Here is an 18209-nt window from a genome sequence, read left to right as displayed (position 1 = left end):
CCCTTACGACAACAGCGAATTTTGAAATGTTTTAAAAACGTATTTGAATGTACTTCTTAATGTTTGATATCTTATTGTAATGTACAATCGATGTTATTATGATATATAAAGTAATTTTTGGGGGGAGGGGGGGGGGTATGATCGAACGTACAGAGGTGCGATACTTTCTTTAAGCGAGGTGAAATGGTGCTTAAAATAAAAATTACTTTAGATATCATAATAACATCGATTGTACATGAAAATAAGATATAGAAATCAAACATCACAAACAACAGTGAACAAGAATACAAGAGAGATAATATGTACAATGTTTATCAATTTATGATAGTTTGCAGTTCGAATGTAAAAAAATCTGATGCTACAACTACGACTGCTTTTCCCCATACCAGTTACTAATTTTCAATGCGTAGAAAACAGATATTGATCAGTCGATCACGAAAATGCATCGAAAGGGACCAAACTTTTTGCGTACAGTTAGTTTATTAGACCAGTTATCATGCGTAAAGTAAGAAATACGGAAATATTTAATAGATATATGCAGAATAGATAGTTTAAAATGTTTGTGTATTTTGTTTTGCTATTGATAGTAAACATGTTGTTGCTATAACTAATCAAATATCTGTTCCATAACATCTGTTACAATTGTATTCTTTTAAAAGGTATGTACGATTGCCGGTGCCATTTTGAAGTAGCAAATATCTTAATAACTTCCCCTTACAATGAAATAAATTCTTTTACTTTGACCATCATATACAAAATATATCTTCCACTAAGCATGTTCTATATTATTCGAACACCTTGCTTTAAAAGTATCGCGCCGCTATACGTCTGATCCCTTGTTAAGGGCACCAGGAAGGAATGAATATGATATGTTATGCTTTTCTCCTTTTTTGAAGAAAATATGCTTGCTTTCAAAGTTTTTTTGTGTAAGATAATTTTAAAGTGATTATTGAAACATTAAAATACGCATATCATGCACAATACTTTGACTTCCTCAAATTAATCATGGAAAACCCGTCGATCTAATATTAATCATGATCCTTCGGGCAAGAAATGTCAAAATTCAAGTTGCACGGTGTGCATTAATATCATAATAAATAAATGAATAATAAATGTATACAATGAATCACATTGTGTTAATATTTAGCATTACTTTCTGTACAATGCGAGAATTTAACGTTGCTATTTAAAAAATATTTTGATTTTAATATTGACTTAGTATACATGTACGATATTATCGTACACTAAGTAAAATGTCGTTTTTTCTACCGAGAAGTACAATTCAACTCAGTTCAGGGCTGGGAATCAAAACTGCGTCGTATCCTACAAAATGTAAACAAACGCCGCCATCTTGGAACGAAAAACGTATGTTTTTGCTTATAACTCTTTTTGTTGGAAATGACTGAAAACAAGATATATGTATTAACACGCTACACTATTTTCCGCTTCGTTCGGTATATGTTGCTTGCACAACTATTTTGTAAAATAAAAGTTATAGCGAACTTGCAACTCGAAGCGAGGCAGAATTTTTTTGAAAATGTGTGGATACGACGCAGTTCATATTGCTTTATCTATCGTTTTTCCTTCAAATCAATTATATATTTCTTCACCATAAACTTCGAAATATAATTTTGCATCATTTACTAAAATTCTAGAAAAAAGAGATGTTTATTTTCTAAGAAAATAATGATTTTTACGAAATGATACGACGCAGTTGAAAATAAAATATGATACGACGCAGTTGTATTTTTGGCAGTCTTTTCAACAGGGATAATTTTGGCAATATATTTCTATTTTATGGAATAATCACTTGCGCTAGATAAAAACCCAGATCATTTGCGGTGTAAAGCAATATACTGTTGATTATTTAGAATACAATGTGTCATGTCCAATATAACATTTGAAAGTTTACATTGCGGAAGTTTACATTGCGGAAGCTACTTTTCTGTTAAACATGAACATGTTACCTTATTGATCATAATATCTGAAATAATTTCTTATATTTTCCTTTATGTTCAATATTATCCCTATTTTTTTCGCAAAAAAAAAATGTAGAAATCTATTAACTTAAATTTATTTTGGCTAGCTACGCTCTATGTTAACTGTGGTTCTGCATGTTCTGGGTAATGACTGCTTTTTTGTGGTTACTTTTCAAACTTTCACTCTACACATTAGCTTTACTAGGGGCGAGGACCTCAGGTGCGCCTTTGTGCATTATTTCAGGCAAAATGTTGTACCTGCAGAGAACCGTCGACATTTTGAAACTTGCTTGATAGGTTTTCCACACAAAAGAATAAAAAAGTCCCTGGTGGTTTTCGAATTCATAGCAGTTCAGTTCAAGTGATTTGAATTCAGTAAACATAAACAGCTCGGCCTCGGTCGGACACACCTGTCTGATATGTTTTTTCAACAAAATTTGTTAACGTCAGCTGTACAAATAAGCAGCTTTTTTATTAACTTCTGACGTGAAGTTTTAAGATTATAAATATTTGAAATAATTATAAAGAGAATAAAATTTTAATTTCTTATTTCGGTATTAATAGCAGAGAAATTTTCAATGTAAACAGGGGGTTATCCTCTGTTAAGTCATTTTCTGAAAACTTTTGTTTAAGTTTTCAGGCAATTCATTATCAAATAAAAATCACACTTTAGTATGAAGGTATGTTAAGATGTCATGTCTCTAGTCTGTTGAAAATTCGATACGATAATCTGACATTTTCTGTTCAATATTGTGAAAGCTTAATAGTTCTTCAGTACTGTTGAAAGATCATGTCTGCCTATATTTGTATCAAATTTATCGGTGCATAGCGTAAAATACCTTTGCAAAACGGACACCTTTTTTACAAAATAATTTGTAGTTGTATCATATGTAACTCGATTTTGAAAAGTTTTTTGATGGAGAAGAATGATACTTACTTAACCCATTACCCCATGAGCATTTTGTGAAAAATGGCTGTTTTCATTGAAAAGTCTCCAGTTACAAGTTCAAGTTGCTATAAAACTATAAAAACTGCTTCAATACTAATCAAACTTGGCACAAATGTTGACTGGACCATTGCCTTTGTAACAACATACTCAGTCTGAAATTTCCTGTTACCATGGCAACTAGGGGACATCTCAAAATTGCAAAAAATCACTATATTGCGTTGATTTTTTCCATCAAAATTTATTTCAAAGTGCTGCCACTTCTCAATGGATTGAGATAGAGTCAAAGGCTTTTCAGCATTGGTTACACGTTACCGTATGATCGACCTGGGGCCATTTTTAGCCTCCCACAAGTCCAAAATTTTCTTGGGGCACATCCCCCTTCTGGCAACCCCCTGATGTATCTTTTGAATGGGGGGCCGCGCCGAAAAAGTGGTCAATTTTTTAAACAATATTTCTCAAACAAAAACAAGTGTTTGGGGGCCTAAATAAGTCATTTTTTTCACCATTTGAGAAAGCAAAAAGGGGGGGGGGTGAAAAAGGCGTAGAAAGGCGTATATATCTGGTAATGGGTTAAGTGCAAATATAGAAATTACATTCCGTAGACATTTCCTCATCGGCGATAAAGAAACGCAGGGGTAAAGTTCCGCGGCGCTGAACATAAAATGACTAAACAGAACGCATGACCTACTTGCAAAAATATATTGTAGCTTAACCATTTATAATATTATTTTAAAAATTTAATGTTCAGTTTCAAATAATAAAGCTCATCTGTCCTCGTCGATTATTAAGAAAATGAATACAATAAAATTGGCACGTAAAAGACAAAAGTAATAACGGAATTGACGGAAATTATTGCTCATTACAAGTAACAACGGTAGGCATGCCATTTGCGCATTCCCGATAGCGAGAGACCTTTTCAAAATTTGTATTTTTTTCTCTTTTTTTTTAAGAAAAAAGTCATTCCTGATTAATACAGGGTCCAGTGGAGGTTACACTGGAATATTGAATTTTGTATCAAAAATAGTAATCACTCCCATTTCGAACTCACGTGAACAAGTTTATAAGCATGCTAAGGCAACAGTAGAACACGTTGTCATATGGGTGTGCGATCACGTGTTTCAATGTATATTGCATTTGATACAGCTTTTCGGAATTTGTAGATGCTTATGAATAGTACTAAAATGCGACCGAAAAATGCAGCCTTAATAGAATTGTATTACATTTCCATTTTTATGAAACCAATGAGTGACCTATGCTTTTGACTTAAGTTGTAAACAAGAAATGTTGTAGGATGTTATTGGCATACCTTATTAGCACATAATTTAAATAGTTTAACCAATATTCAGCCTGCAATGAAAATACAACTGCGTCGTATCATATTATATTTTCAACTGCGTCAACTGCGTCGTATCATTTCGTAAAAATCATTATTTTCTTGGAAAATAAACATCTTTTTTAAATGAAAGTTTAGTAAATGATGCAAAATTGTGTTTTGACGTTTATGGTGAACTCTGAAAACGAGTATATAATTGATTTGAAGGAAAAACGATAGATAAAGCAATATGAACTGCGACGTATCCACACATTTTCATAAAAATTCTGCCCCGCTTCGAGTTGGAAGTTCGCTATAACTTTTGTTTTACAAAATAGTTGTGCAAGCAACATATACCGAACGAAGCGGAAAATAGTGTAGCGTGTTAATACATATATCTTGTTTTCAGTCATTTTCAACAAAAAGAGTTATAAACAAAAACATACATTTTTCGCTCCAAGATGGCGGCGTTTGTTTACATTTTGTAGGATACGACGCAGTTTTGATCCCCAGTCCTGTCAGTTATCTTTTTTTAAATTTAAAGATCCTGTAACACATTTTTTTCATGGTTTTATTTCATAAATATGATGCTCAAATTAAGATTTGTTAATATTGTAAGTTCCAATAAGCATTATTTTAAGATATTACCGAATTTAACATTTCATGTAAATAAAGGGAGATAATTAGAAATTCATTTTCTATAAATTCTAAGTCAAATTTTCCAATAAGAAATGAATGCGTATAATTTATTGATTAAATATAATGTTCACAAATATTTGCAGTACACATTTAACATATTCTTTGATGTTTGAAAATTGTTTTATTTGCATATATTTTTTTGCAAGTGTGGTATACACACAGTAACAATACCAATTACAAAACATACAGGATCTTTAACACTTTTTGGGTAATTCTGGAATCTTAGACTATTTTTTATTATAGAGCACCAAATATTTGTTATTTCCTTTTCAGCCTACGGTAAATGTCCCTACTAAGTTTTATTTCTACTCAAGTTAATGATAGGACAAGGAAAAGGTGATGTTCCTACATACTAAGGCTGTGTATTGCCAGGCAAATTGCTGGACTATTTTTTATTTGCGAAACTGAAGAGCAATAGAGAAATCATCTGTTTTTTGAGTACAGTATGAACTATTGAAACAGAAATAAGAAGTCTTCAGTGTTGCTTTTTATTACAATGAAAGACATGATCACTATGCAGGATCTTTAACACCTTTTGGGTTATTCTGGAATCTTAGACTATTTTTATTTGTTTGGGTCGTCAGACCAAACAAATAATGGTAGCGAAATTTCAGAGTCTAATGCTGTTAATTGCAAATGCCGGAAGTAGTCCACTTTTTTGAAGCGGTTACTTCCCTTTATATGTACACTAACGCCGAAAAATTCAGAGGAGACCACTGCGTAAAGATGGTCAAAGACAGGCACATTAATTTTCAAGCAAAATAATTCCCGAATGGTCGAAGATTTCTAATATTGTTTTATTGTATTTTCTGATCGAAAATAAGTAAATACAAAGCGGACATTCAATCTCTGACACAGAAGTTAAGGACAAACCTAACAACAAGTAGTTCTCAAAACAGCTTAAAACTAGCGATTTAAAAGAAAGAAATATTTTTATTTTGTTACACTTATCCAACAAATTACAACGCATTCAAAGTTTAAAAATGGCTTATATAATTGTCAATAAATGCACAATCACAAGTCATTCTAAATATATGAAAGTTTTAATTTCGTGCGAAGATACACCCAAAATTGGTCGACAGTCTCTCAACAGCCGAAACAAGTACGATTCCTACAGAAGGTCACGCGATCGCATCCGAGCAACACACGATTCCTACCGAAGGTTACGCAATCGCATCCGATATACACACGGAGTCACCTCAAAGATCCTATTTTGTACAAAGTAGTTTACCGGCAGGACACGCGAAGGTCACAAGATAGGTACCCGACGTCGTATTTTGAGTACGATGCCTTCGTACGTGGTTACGAAGGCGTCAAGTGACCTTCACCTCCGGGTGGTATACAACCCAAGGCCAACCGCGGCAAATTTCAGTTGCAGATAGTATTGGGAGCTAATTAAACTACGTTTAAACTTTATTTTGGCTCTTCATTTTACTATCAAAAACAATTATATTCACACAAAAATCTGTGATAAAAGTGCCGACTTTGATTAGTAAACTATACACATTTAGATGGAGACGTACCGCATGCAACATCTGACGAGGTATATGTATCTCAGTAAATTAGATTCGCTAGAGCTTTTAGCAACGTGAAGGATTTTAAGAAGCTAAATAGTTTCTTTACTAGCAAGCTACTCAAACAGGGCTACCGCTATTATAAATAACGTAGATATTTTATAAAATTTAACAATCGTAACTTTGATTTAATCTCAAAATTCAGTAGTGATTCAAAAATTATTAGAGCTGTCATTGATTCAGTGCAAAGGATATCAACGATATATTGATATCAAGTGACTAAAATCAACGATACACCGATATATCGATAATATCCTGTACTTACTTGTCTGTCATTCACTTTCATACCTGTTTCAATGATTTCACTCAAAAACATGTTCTGTACAGTGTCTTGTCCACTGCATGATTTTTTCCAGACAATATTTTTTGTCACCATTGCTATGAAATAATTCCACTATATAACAAAAAGCATAACATTAGATATAAATAAACTGCTTCTGTATATATTTCGGGTGAATTTTTTATAATTTCTAGACATTTTGAATTTATAAGTCAAAAGTATCAATGTTTTTAAAAATGTGTATCGATTATTGATCAGCAAAAAAATATCAAACGATACATCGATATTGTCGATATCGATGACAGCTCTAAAAATTATTTTAACAGAAATGTTATTTACAAACTTCGCAAGATCTTTGATCATTGTTGCCTTTACAAAAATTATTAAACGTTTAACCCAAAAGAGGTTTTTGACTTCTACTTTTTAGATATACTGCATGCATAGTGTTCAACACTTTAACAGTTGGTCCTTTCCTCTTTTGATTACATCTGACGGACTAGGTGGGATAGTTCTTAATGCCCTTTGGGACTGAATTGCCTTGATGTTCGTCTTCTGCCTTGATTCGTCAGGCCCTTGTAGGTGATTTTTTTGTTACTCTGTCTCCCTTTAAATCATCGAGTACTTTTGTTATGGTCATATCGGTATTCCTTTATATGTATCTACATAATCATCTTGGTGTTTTACTTAAACCATAACAACTGTTATAAATTTACTTGGCGGGGATTCATTTTATTTACACCGTCTCGTTTATAGGAATATGGTGGGCTAAGAGTGATTTTTGGTGCACTATTAACCGGTTTAAACTCCCAAGCAGTACTTTTGCTGCTGACCGGTCCAAGGCGGCGCCCCTCTTTGTTCCTCAGATGCATGTCTTTGTTATTTCATATTGTTTTGGTGACACTTTTGTCGGCGTCCCTTGTTTTTTCTCGACTACGGTAAGTATTTTCCTTTTTGCCTCTAGTTTTATTTTATTTAATAAAATCAATCATTTATTTGTTTTCTTTGATTTCCTTGTCGGTTACCATTATTTCGTCTTATGTATCATTTAAGTGATAAGCCTATTCGTGCTATACCTTGCGCCCTGTCCGTTTTTTCTGGGGGTCCTTTTTGTGTTACTTGGTTCTTGTGTTGCTTGGTTGTGTGGGGCTTGCGTTCATTAAACGTTGCCTTTCCTTGTTGATCTTGTTTATCATATTTGATAAAAACTTTATCATACCACTCAAAGTGGGCCTGTGGGCTCATTATGTTTTCCAAGGTGTCTTAAAAGTAGCAATGCTGCTGCCTTCTTTTTCTCGGTTGACGCATCAAAGCATGTAATTCTGCAGGAAATAAACTGAAAATAATTGTAAATTAATTGCAAATAATTGAAGCTTTTGATGTCTCTGTAGAGATGTGCAAGAGTGACAGATGAGGAAGATGGTTTAGCCGTTTATGTGTCCACCATGATAAACATGCAACGCTTGAGCCACTAAAAATTGCTTTCTTCGGCCTCATCGTGGTCCCATCTCGATGGCATCGTACCAAAATACGATGGCGACACGACGGTATTGCGGGGGCTTAACGTAGTCGTGTTCCCCTTTTAAGACTATCGGGAATCTTCGTGTTTACTTCGTATTGTCTTCTTGAGGCTTAAAATGTCAGATTGCACCGATGATCACACGAAGAAAAGACGAAGACTACACGACTTGACAAGATGGCTTCACGACGGCCTTACGAAGGGTAAAATTGACATACGAATTCAACACGAAAATGAACCTTCGCAATGTCTTCGGGCAATTTTTTGGCATGCCAAAGATTTTGGAACCGCTCACGAAGTTGCTGCTGGAGCTTGATATATTCAGCCGGGGATCATACGATGGCAAAAGATGCCCTCACGAATGGCACGATGTTATTACGATCAGATCCGAATTTGAACATTTCCTTATTCGTGTTCATCTGATGCCAAATTCGGGACAGTGTGACGCCTGCATTAGTGAGTGAGAGGTCTGGAGTTCAAATCCCAGTCGAGGAAACTTTTTTTAAGTGTCTTTGTTAAGGAAGTAGCCATGATATGCAAGGATAAAGTGTAGCTGTCGTAAAAAATGAACATAAATGATATTTTGATGCAACTCTAGTTATGCAGAATTCCGTATGTATCAAACTCTGGTGCCTTGCAAAATGAATTATAATACATAAAAATAAACTTATACAGGAAAATACATACAGATATACAGTACGAATTAGATTGCAAAGATCAGAAAATACCACAGAACTTGCAGCCCTTTGATTCTTTATAATATACATGCTTATATTAAGCTCCAGGATTATTTACATCTGTGTTAAACAACAGTTAAAGTCGTTACAAGCCCTAATTTAGAATAATACGGTTTTCTTCAGGCCGTTCACATATAAATTCTCCGTGGCTGAAGGGTTTTCGCGCTCGCTTAGGAAGCGAGAGGTCTGGAGTTCAAATCCCAGTATAGGCAACTCATTTTTTTCAAATTGTTTAAGTCAAATAATAATTGGATTGAATATCAGTGTTGCAATTAGTCTTATAGCCAATTTACTACAATTAAAACGCTGGAAAGCATTGGTGGCACTATACATATAATCTCACAACCCGTACCTTTCTTACATTCTGAGACCCAAACAAATTCAGCGCCTTCTGCGCTTTGATTTATTATAGAGCACCAAATATTTGTTATTTCCTTTTCAGCCTACGGTAAATGTCCCTACTAAGGCTTATTTCTACTCAAGTTAATGATAGGACAAGGAAAAGGTGATGTTCCTACATACTAATGCTGTGTATTGCCAGGCAAATTGCTGGACTATTTTTTATTTGCGAAACTGAAGAGCAATAGAGAAATCATCTGTTTATTGAGTACAGTATGAACTATTGAAACAGAAATAAGAAGTCTTCAGTGTTATTTTTTATTAAAATGAAAGACATAATCACTATGCAGGCTTGTAGTCTATACGAACATAGAATTAAACATTACGACATTACTGTTGTTGTAGGTATTTTTGGGTATCTTCTATCTTATTTTTTCATCTGGGGGGTGGGGTGGATTCGGGTATTTCTACTTGAATACTGTATAATCAATCTTAGAATATGTTGCCTGCTTTTTAAATTTGTCTTTTAATGTCCTGTCTGTGATATGCAAGCTCAATAACCTCAGATCCCCTTTATAATTTCCATTTTATTTAGTTCCGCCCAATGTTTTCTCGTTAAGGGCACATGAAAATTTTTTAATTGGGCACCGTACGCCGCTACTCATTGAATAGCACTAAAGTGTCACATGGAAGGTTCCATGATTACCCCCGTGCATCCACCGTGCATATTCAGGAATGTACAATTATGGTAAAAGTAACGCCGAATCTGTGCAACGCTATTGCCAAAACGAATAACACAGTAAGAAAACGAAGTACAATATTTTATTCTGAATCAAATTTAAAGAAATGAATTAGCACATACGGCTGCTACGACATTATACTTTTACCATTTATTCCTTTTTTTCAGGAATTTGTTTACTTTCATAGATCATTCCTGAGAAGACAACCTGATTACCGTTTTGAATGTGCCTTTTGTGTTTCGTCAAATAAATATGCACATTTAACACAATTAAAACTTTTTTCCATATTCTGTATACTACAAATGTCGTATAACAATAGATGAAAGCTGGTTAAATAGGATTTAGCTACTTTTAATGAGATAACCGCCGTTGCTTCAGTGCTTTATTCACGAATTCGGCGTTACCTCGTCTCAATTACGTTTTAACTGCTAAAAATGACACGAGAAGATTGGGAAATGTCTCAGGTACACCGAATATAATAAATCATAGAGTAATTTGTACGTTATTGTATTCAAAGAAATCAACGAAACTAAAAATCGCCATCAATACGCTAGTCAGGTTGTCATTTTCACGAATAATATTGAAAATAAACATTATTATGAAAATATTTTGATGAGTTTGAAGTATAATGTCTCAGCAACCGTATGCGCTAACTGGTGTACAATAAAAAATATTGGTCCATTTACTTATCGCGGTGCTCGTTTTAACCACTAAATTGCACAATTCTGCGTTACTTTTGCACAATTCCTGCGTTATTTGCACATTCCTGCGTTACTGGATATATATTGTGACATTTGTGGATGTTTATAAATTCCAAATTTCATCATTACAGAGATTAAATGTTGAATTCTGCTTAAGCCGGTGCTAGGGGCGTGGACGGTAACTTGTACTTTTCAGTGCCGTTCATGAACTTGCTCAATCGAACAGTGCCTGCAATATTTTCAAATTTTAGGGATTCTGTTTTTCCATATTTAATTTCTAAATTAAAGTACATTCCTTATGTGTAGCTATCCATGTTTCAGATCTATGTATTAACGTACAGCACTTTGATGTAAAAATAAATGAGCCGCATCACGACAAAACCAACATAATGGGTTTGCGACCAGCATGGATCCAGACCAGCCTGCGCATCCGCGCAGTCTGATCAGGATCCATGCTGTTCGCTTACAGACGCTATAACAAGTAAAGCAGCTAATATCATTCTGCTGTGTTGTATCTCTACATTGATTTTCAAAACCTTAATAATTCATTGATATAACCAAATCTATAATAAAATCAATTCTGAAAATTCATAAGTCCTTTATCATTTTCATTATTCAAGCATTGTTAGATATAATCTACATAAACAACCCTACCAACAAATTTCAATTATATTGAACAGAAAATATTACCTCTAGAGAGTTTAAAAGGATTTTCCTTTATCGGGCTTTTTAACCCTCGACAAACCATACCAATCTAGAACTAGAAATTTACAAAACAACCATAGGATATTTTGATGTAAATGTAACCTCTAGTGTGTTAAGGAATTCTAATACATGGGATTTGTAGTTTTTGACCAAATATGATCCATATTTGAAATGGACAAGAAATCACCAAACCGACCTTTCTGACAAATTTCTAGGATACTTGGGCTGAAAATGTTACCTCAAGTGTGTTAACAATAGTTTTTCATATGTGGGCTATTTTTCCATCAAAGACGACCCATGAAAGTGTAACATCTTGGGCGTTAACAAGTTTTCTCCATATTTGGTCTATGTGACCTAGTTTTTGACCCAAGGTGACTCATACTCGAACTTGAGTGCTAGTAAACAACCTTTCTGACCAATGTCCAGAATATTTGGATTGAACAGTAGCCCCTAGAGTGTTAAAAAGATTTTGCTATTTTTGGCTTTGACCTAGATTTTCAACCAAAATTGTTTAAACTCGTAGGAGCAATTACAGGTACAGACATCATAGATCATTTTTCTCAGATTTCACTCATATATATTTTGTAAAGAATTTTGGTATTGTTCTGATCAGTGCATGACCTTATAGATACAGCGACATCCTTCCATATCTTTGATAATAATTGTTAATACAGATTGTAGGATAGGTATATTATGTTTTTGTTATTTTGCTAATTCTTGTTAATGTAGTTTAAGTAAAAATAATTCTACTGCTGTTATGATACTCCTATATTCTACATCTCATTTTAAATATTGCACACAATTCATCAAAAGTATACTAGTTTCCCTCTTGAATGAGAAGTTCTCCTTAAAACAAAACACCACCAGCACTACATCCGGATTGTTAGGTGGGATGGGGTGGGGTGGCCGAACACTGATACTACCACCTGTGTTTTCACCGAGTCGCATGCCATTTACGTTAATGATTTCTCTATGAAATTTTACAAAAAAAAAATCTGCTCGCGGTACAGAAGCCAGGCAGTGGCTAAAATGTTGGCTAATCTTGACATTGTAAAATCAGTTTATTTTAGTAACCGAACTCGGCCAATATTTCAAGATGTGATCAAATGTATCCTAATACTGATGTTTTCAAATAATTATTATTGGTTCGATCCAAAACCAATATAATAGTCAGGTATTTTCAGTAATTATTTGTAAAACATTTATTTTATGAATATTCAAATCACATTCCAACAGTACATTCCAGGGAACTTGATGAAAAAAGTCTTTGAGGTTTGGCTTTACGCTGCTGACGCTTCGAAGTATCTTAATGTCCAGTCCAATGCCTTAATAGTGTTCGTTAATATAAAATAGAAAAGTAGTTAAAACAAGTGTTACCTAACTATTGATGTGTACCAGTTATTAAAAAGTAAAAGTAACTAAAACTGACGTAAAATGCGATAAAAAACTCTGTATTTTTTTCAAATTTTTTTATTACATATCAACATTTAGTTATAGTTATAACATGCAGATATTGTCGATATTTCAACATGATTCAATCAGTGAAATATTTAAACATTCAAACTGAACATACATTTTAGGTAATTGAATTAAAATAACAGTTACCTTCTTTAAATTGATTTCTATAGTATTCAATATGTTTTTCTAGAATTTATCTGAGATGAAACATCTGACTTAAAAAGTATATGGGTCATTATATACTAATGAAGCATAACTTGAGAAGAGTTTTCTGATTTCTATAATTAAGAGACGGAAATGAATTTGAAAGTATCTTCTAAACGTTAATACTTGTTATATTCAATCATAGTGTACGTAGCAAAACACCAGAGAAGGAATTTGTATAACTATTGTATTCATAGATACGACCTGAAGAATAACTAGAGGTTGTCCATTGAACAGTGACTTGTTCATTCTTTTGAACAACAGCCAGTGCATGACTTGGAAAACAATCGTAGTAGCTTGCATCGTATCCATATTGGGCTGACACTGTTTTACTTCCAACTTTTATAACATAGTACGAATAAGTGCCCGGATGTAAACACATTTGAACATTGAATGAGTATGTACCACCAACAGGAGCAGTGAATATTCCAGTTGACGGATTATATCCATTCCCTGCATTTAACAAAACTGTTTTATATTTCATTATTTCACCAGGAGAAGGACCGGTGTCTGTCAAATGGGATACGCTGAATGCTACGTTTGGTGCTGAAAGATAACATTTCATATATATTTTATATTTTATATATATATATTAAAGCTACATGCTTCTAGATAAGTCAAAATATTTCAATAAAATCAAACTTGATAAAAATGTACTAAGATGTAAGGAAAAATAAAAAGTTTCAAGATTCCAGTAATATTTTACATATTATGTGCGTTTAATGACTGATTTTTTAGTATTTACAACTATATATTTCTACTGCGTTACTAACGCAGTAAAGGCAATATATGCATATTTTGACCTCGTTTTGGTAATTAACGTGGTTTGTAAGTGCTATTCATAATGTAACACCCACCGGAAAATCTTTGCACCACCGGGATAGTGGCAAACTTCACTACCATTTATACTTGCCCTAAACACTCAAAAATCATTTCATCCGATAGATTTAATGTTAATTATTAATAATTGACTTCATTTAAAGCTATTTTTTCATTTTTTTCTTATCAAAAATTGTATTTTAAAAAGAAATTCCGGGCGGAATTTCATGTATTCCGATCGGAATTATGCTGTCCGGGCGGAATTATTTAAATTCCAATTGGAATTTATTCCAACATTATTATTTATTCCAACGGGAATTTCAATTTTTATGAAATTTTCGAAATACATAAACACATGCTTAATATGTACTTGTATGCATTTTCTTGTTGAAATAACGTCTATTTAAGCATTTTTTCGGAAAATACGATCGGATTTTTTTCCATTAAATTTAACTGGAAAAAAATCCGATTGGAATAAAACCCAACTGGACATTATTCCAGTTGGAGTTTTTTCCAATACTTTTTATTGGAAATAAATCCTATTGGAATTAATTCCAATTTAAAAGGAACGGAAATTAATCTAATTGGAAGGTAATATATATTAATATTTAAGGTAGTTTTATGTACTTCCCGGACTAAATAAAGACAAAATATGGGCCGAAACGTGTTAGAGCCGATTTTTGCACGGGCCGATTTGATGTAATACTAAACTGCTGACGAATGATGATATATATGATAATTTATATAAGAAACTGCTAACTAGTTTAAATAAAGAAGCGTTATCGAAAACTGCTGACAAGTTAGATAAAGAAGGAAAAACATTGAAGATGTCAATTAGGTGTCAACTAGCTATTAGTGTTATTCTAGGCGACGTCGAGAGATGTTTGATAAGACGTATTTTCAAGATCACACTATTACAAATAATAAATATTGATATATAAATAATAATTGATATATTTCTCAATTTCTATTGTTAAATTATCTTATTTCAGTATATGTTAATGAAATGTCTTCTATGTGATATATATTGGATAAAATTTAGAAAATGTAGTCATAATATGGTGATCTTACATATAAAAGAATATCATATTCCGGAAAATATATGAAGTGAGTGAGTGAGTGAGTGAGTTGGTGAGTGAGTGAGTGAGTGAGTTGGTGAGTGAGTGAGTGCACACATTTTTTCATTCATTTTTTCATTCATTCATTTTTTCATTCATTCATTTTTTCATTCATTCATTCATTCACTCGCTCACTCATTGTTTCATTCATTCATACATTCATCTATTCATTCATTCATTCATTCATTCATTGGATGATTACTTTAAATTTCTTAGACAGTGCCATAATCATTTAGCTGTAAAATTGGGCGGGGTTTGGCTTATGCAGTTCTTATTTTCAATTACCAATGAATAAAGGAATTCTCATTCGGCTAATAAAATGATTGGAATAAAAAATGAATCAATAACATATATCTGATTGGCCCCAAATGTATGTTCACACCCCAAAATCTTGTGAAAACATTCCATCAATTAAGTTTTATTACCCTTTAATCAGATTGAGATCGAATTGCATGGTGTGAAAAACACAAATGACCATCTTTGGATATGTCACACAAAAAATAAATAAAATGTGGATCATTTAGCCGTAAATTTTACATACAGTTTATTAAGAATTAGCTCTAAAAAGATTGTTTCTTTGTTTAGTTCATTAATTAATTAATTTAACGCTCTTTACATTCAGGAAAACATATTTTATAAAATCATGCCGACCACATAAATTTGTGAAAAACTGCTGATCAGCTAGATATTAATTCAATTTTATTTAAGGCCGTAAAACTTCTTATTTTATATGTTCGGCAAGTTTAACGCTCTTTACATGCAAGCGAGATAGGCTGACTATTAAGATATATAGAGAAAAATGATATTTTGCCGTGAAATTATTATTCATTTTATGTTGTCTGCAAAGTTAATATATTGTATTTAGTCATGTCAACGACAAAAAAAAAAAATGCTGATCAATTTAATATTAATTCAAATTGATGAAAGCCGTAAAACTCTTCTTTTTCTAAATGATCAGCAAATTTAACCTTCATTCAGGCGAGCAAATGCTGACCACTTAAATCAAAAAAATATTTTACAAATAGAATCAGCAAAGAATAACTTTAATGAATAAACATATGAAAAATTATGGTTTTGATTGAATGATTACCTAAAATTTCTTTGACCGTAACATAATCATTAAGAACAGAACAGAATATTTTATTGGCATTAAATACAAACAATATTTATAGCCATACAAATATAAACATGTATAGTGGTGCATACAAACTTTACCAGAAGAACAAAAGTTTAACAATTTAGATTTAACAAACATTTTTAAGTCTAGTTTCTTAATGGTATCATTGTCTTTCTCTGAAAGCCAAATATAAAAATCGACCTAATTTGTAAATTGATCTTATAGAATCTGTTGACATTAAAGTAGTGAACTTTTGAATAGATGGCCATCTGCAAAAATACGGGGTGAAAGTTTTGATTCGTAACTGTTTGTATTTAGGACAAACAAGTAAAAAATGATAAGGATCTTCAATCATATTCATATTACATTGAGCACAGTATCGTTGTTGTCGGTCAGTATTGTTATATCGTCCAGTTTCAATGGCTAGATTATTTGTATATAATCTAAACTTTGTAATTGTAGTTTTATATTTAGTGTCCATGTTTAACTGCAGGTACTTCTCTGTTTCAAATTCGTGTTTGAATAAACAATAGTGCGATAACCTATTAGAATTGTTAATTGTAGTATACCACGATTGCTTAAAGATATCTAATATTCGCTGCTTAATAATAACATAACTGATATCATTGGAATTCTGAGAAAGCCACAAATTTCCTAATCCTATTTTTTCAAGCAAAATTTTAATATGATGTGCCCAATTAAGACCGTTGTATGAGTTACCATTGTTTGCGTCGTTTTTCAACATTTCGTATATATTTATAATTAATGGGTTGTTTGATTTCAAAACTTGTATCCAATATTTGATAATTATCAATTGCCGTGCTGTTTTCATGGGATATCGCCCAAGTTCACCATACAAACAAGCCGTATAGATTTGTCGATCGTTTTACACATAACAATTTTCGAAGGAATTTACAATGTATTTGTTCAATGTGGTTGCCATCATGATACCCCCAGACTGATGCATTATAATTTAATATAGAACCTACTAAACTGTCGAACAGACGAAATTTTTCTTTCAAAGGTAATTCAATTTGATTAAAAACTATAAATAGGTTATGGAGCGCAAATGATGAATGTTTTGATATTCTAATTTGTGTTCTATACCACGATCCATTTTTGAAGAGATGCGTTCCTAAATACTTAAATGATGGGACTACTTCTAGCTGTGTATTATTAAGAAATATATTACACTGAGTATGTCGACCACGCTCAAATACCATAACTTTGGTTTTGTTCGTATTGATTGTTAGTCCCCACGTACGACAGTACCGGTTAAGGTCATTTAGCATAGACTGCAGTGTTTCGGGTGAGTGCGCAAATAATGCCGCGTCATCAGCGAACATCAAGAGGAAAAACTTAAGTTCATTTATTGTAAATATTCCTTCTAAATTAGTATCAATATTTTGTAATATATCATAAACGAACAGTAGAAACATCGAGAAGTTACTTACTGGCGAAGTCATGTTTATCAGCTGTGTATTTGGTGTAAACAAATCTATTCCAAAGTTGAATACACGTTTATTGTCCAACTGTCCACCTGACGTGTTTACCTGTGCTTCACCTGACTGATTTAGACGCGGTACATTACACGTGTATTGAGTTTCTGTAGATAATGGAGATATAGCTTTTCTTTTCTTTTTCTTATTTTGTTCAAATTTTGGCCTGACATAAAATAAAAGGATACTACACTACCTCACTGTCCAATTTTTAAGTCCAAAAAATCGTTTAAAACATTCTAAATCCAGTTTATACTTCCCCATTTGAATTCATGTTGCACCACTATACCACGTGACCATATATCTAATATATATAAGCAATAAAATTGGGCTGAGTTTGGGTTATGCAGTACTTATTTTCAATTACCAATGAATAAAGGAATCACCATTCGGCTAATAAATTGATTGGATTGCAAAATGAATCAATGACATATCTGATTGGCCCCCCAAAACGTGTGAAAAC

General features: G+C 32.8%; 1 protein-coding gene across 1 annotated transcript; it reads right to left on the bottom strand.

Annotated features, from left to right (window-relative positions):
* Positions 1–13332: 13332 nt before the first annotated feature.
* On the bottom strand, positions 13333–17912 carry LOC132750161 (collagen alpha-2(VIII) chain-like; the record flags this gene model as incomplete). The annotated part of the gene is made up of 3 exons (XM_060740103.1): positions 13333–13739; positions 16099–16126; positions 17702–17912. Coding segments are annotated over 3 exons (646 nt in total), but the record flags the coding sequence as incomplete, so codon positions are not given.
* Positions 17913–18209: the final 297 nt, after the last annotated feature.

Source organism: Ruditapes philippinarum, unplaced genomic scaffold, assembly GCF_026571515.1.
Source record: "Ruditapes philippinarum isolate M1 unplaced genomic scaffold, ASM2657151v2 ctg15501_1_1_1_1, whole genome shotgun sequence".
NCBI lineage: Eukaryota > Metazoa > Mollusca > Bivalvia > Venerida > Veneridae > Ruditapes > Ruditapes philippinarum.
Note: the sequence above shows the minus strand (reverse complement) of the source record. Positions and strands in the feature narration are given on the sequence as shown.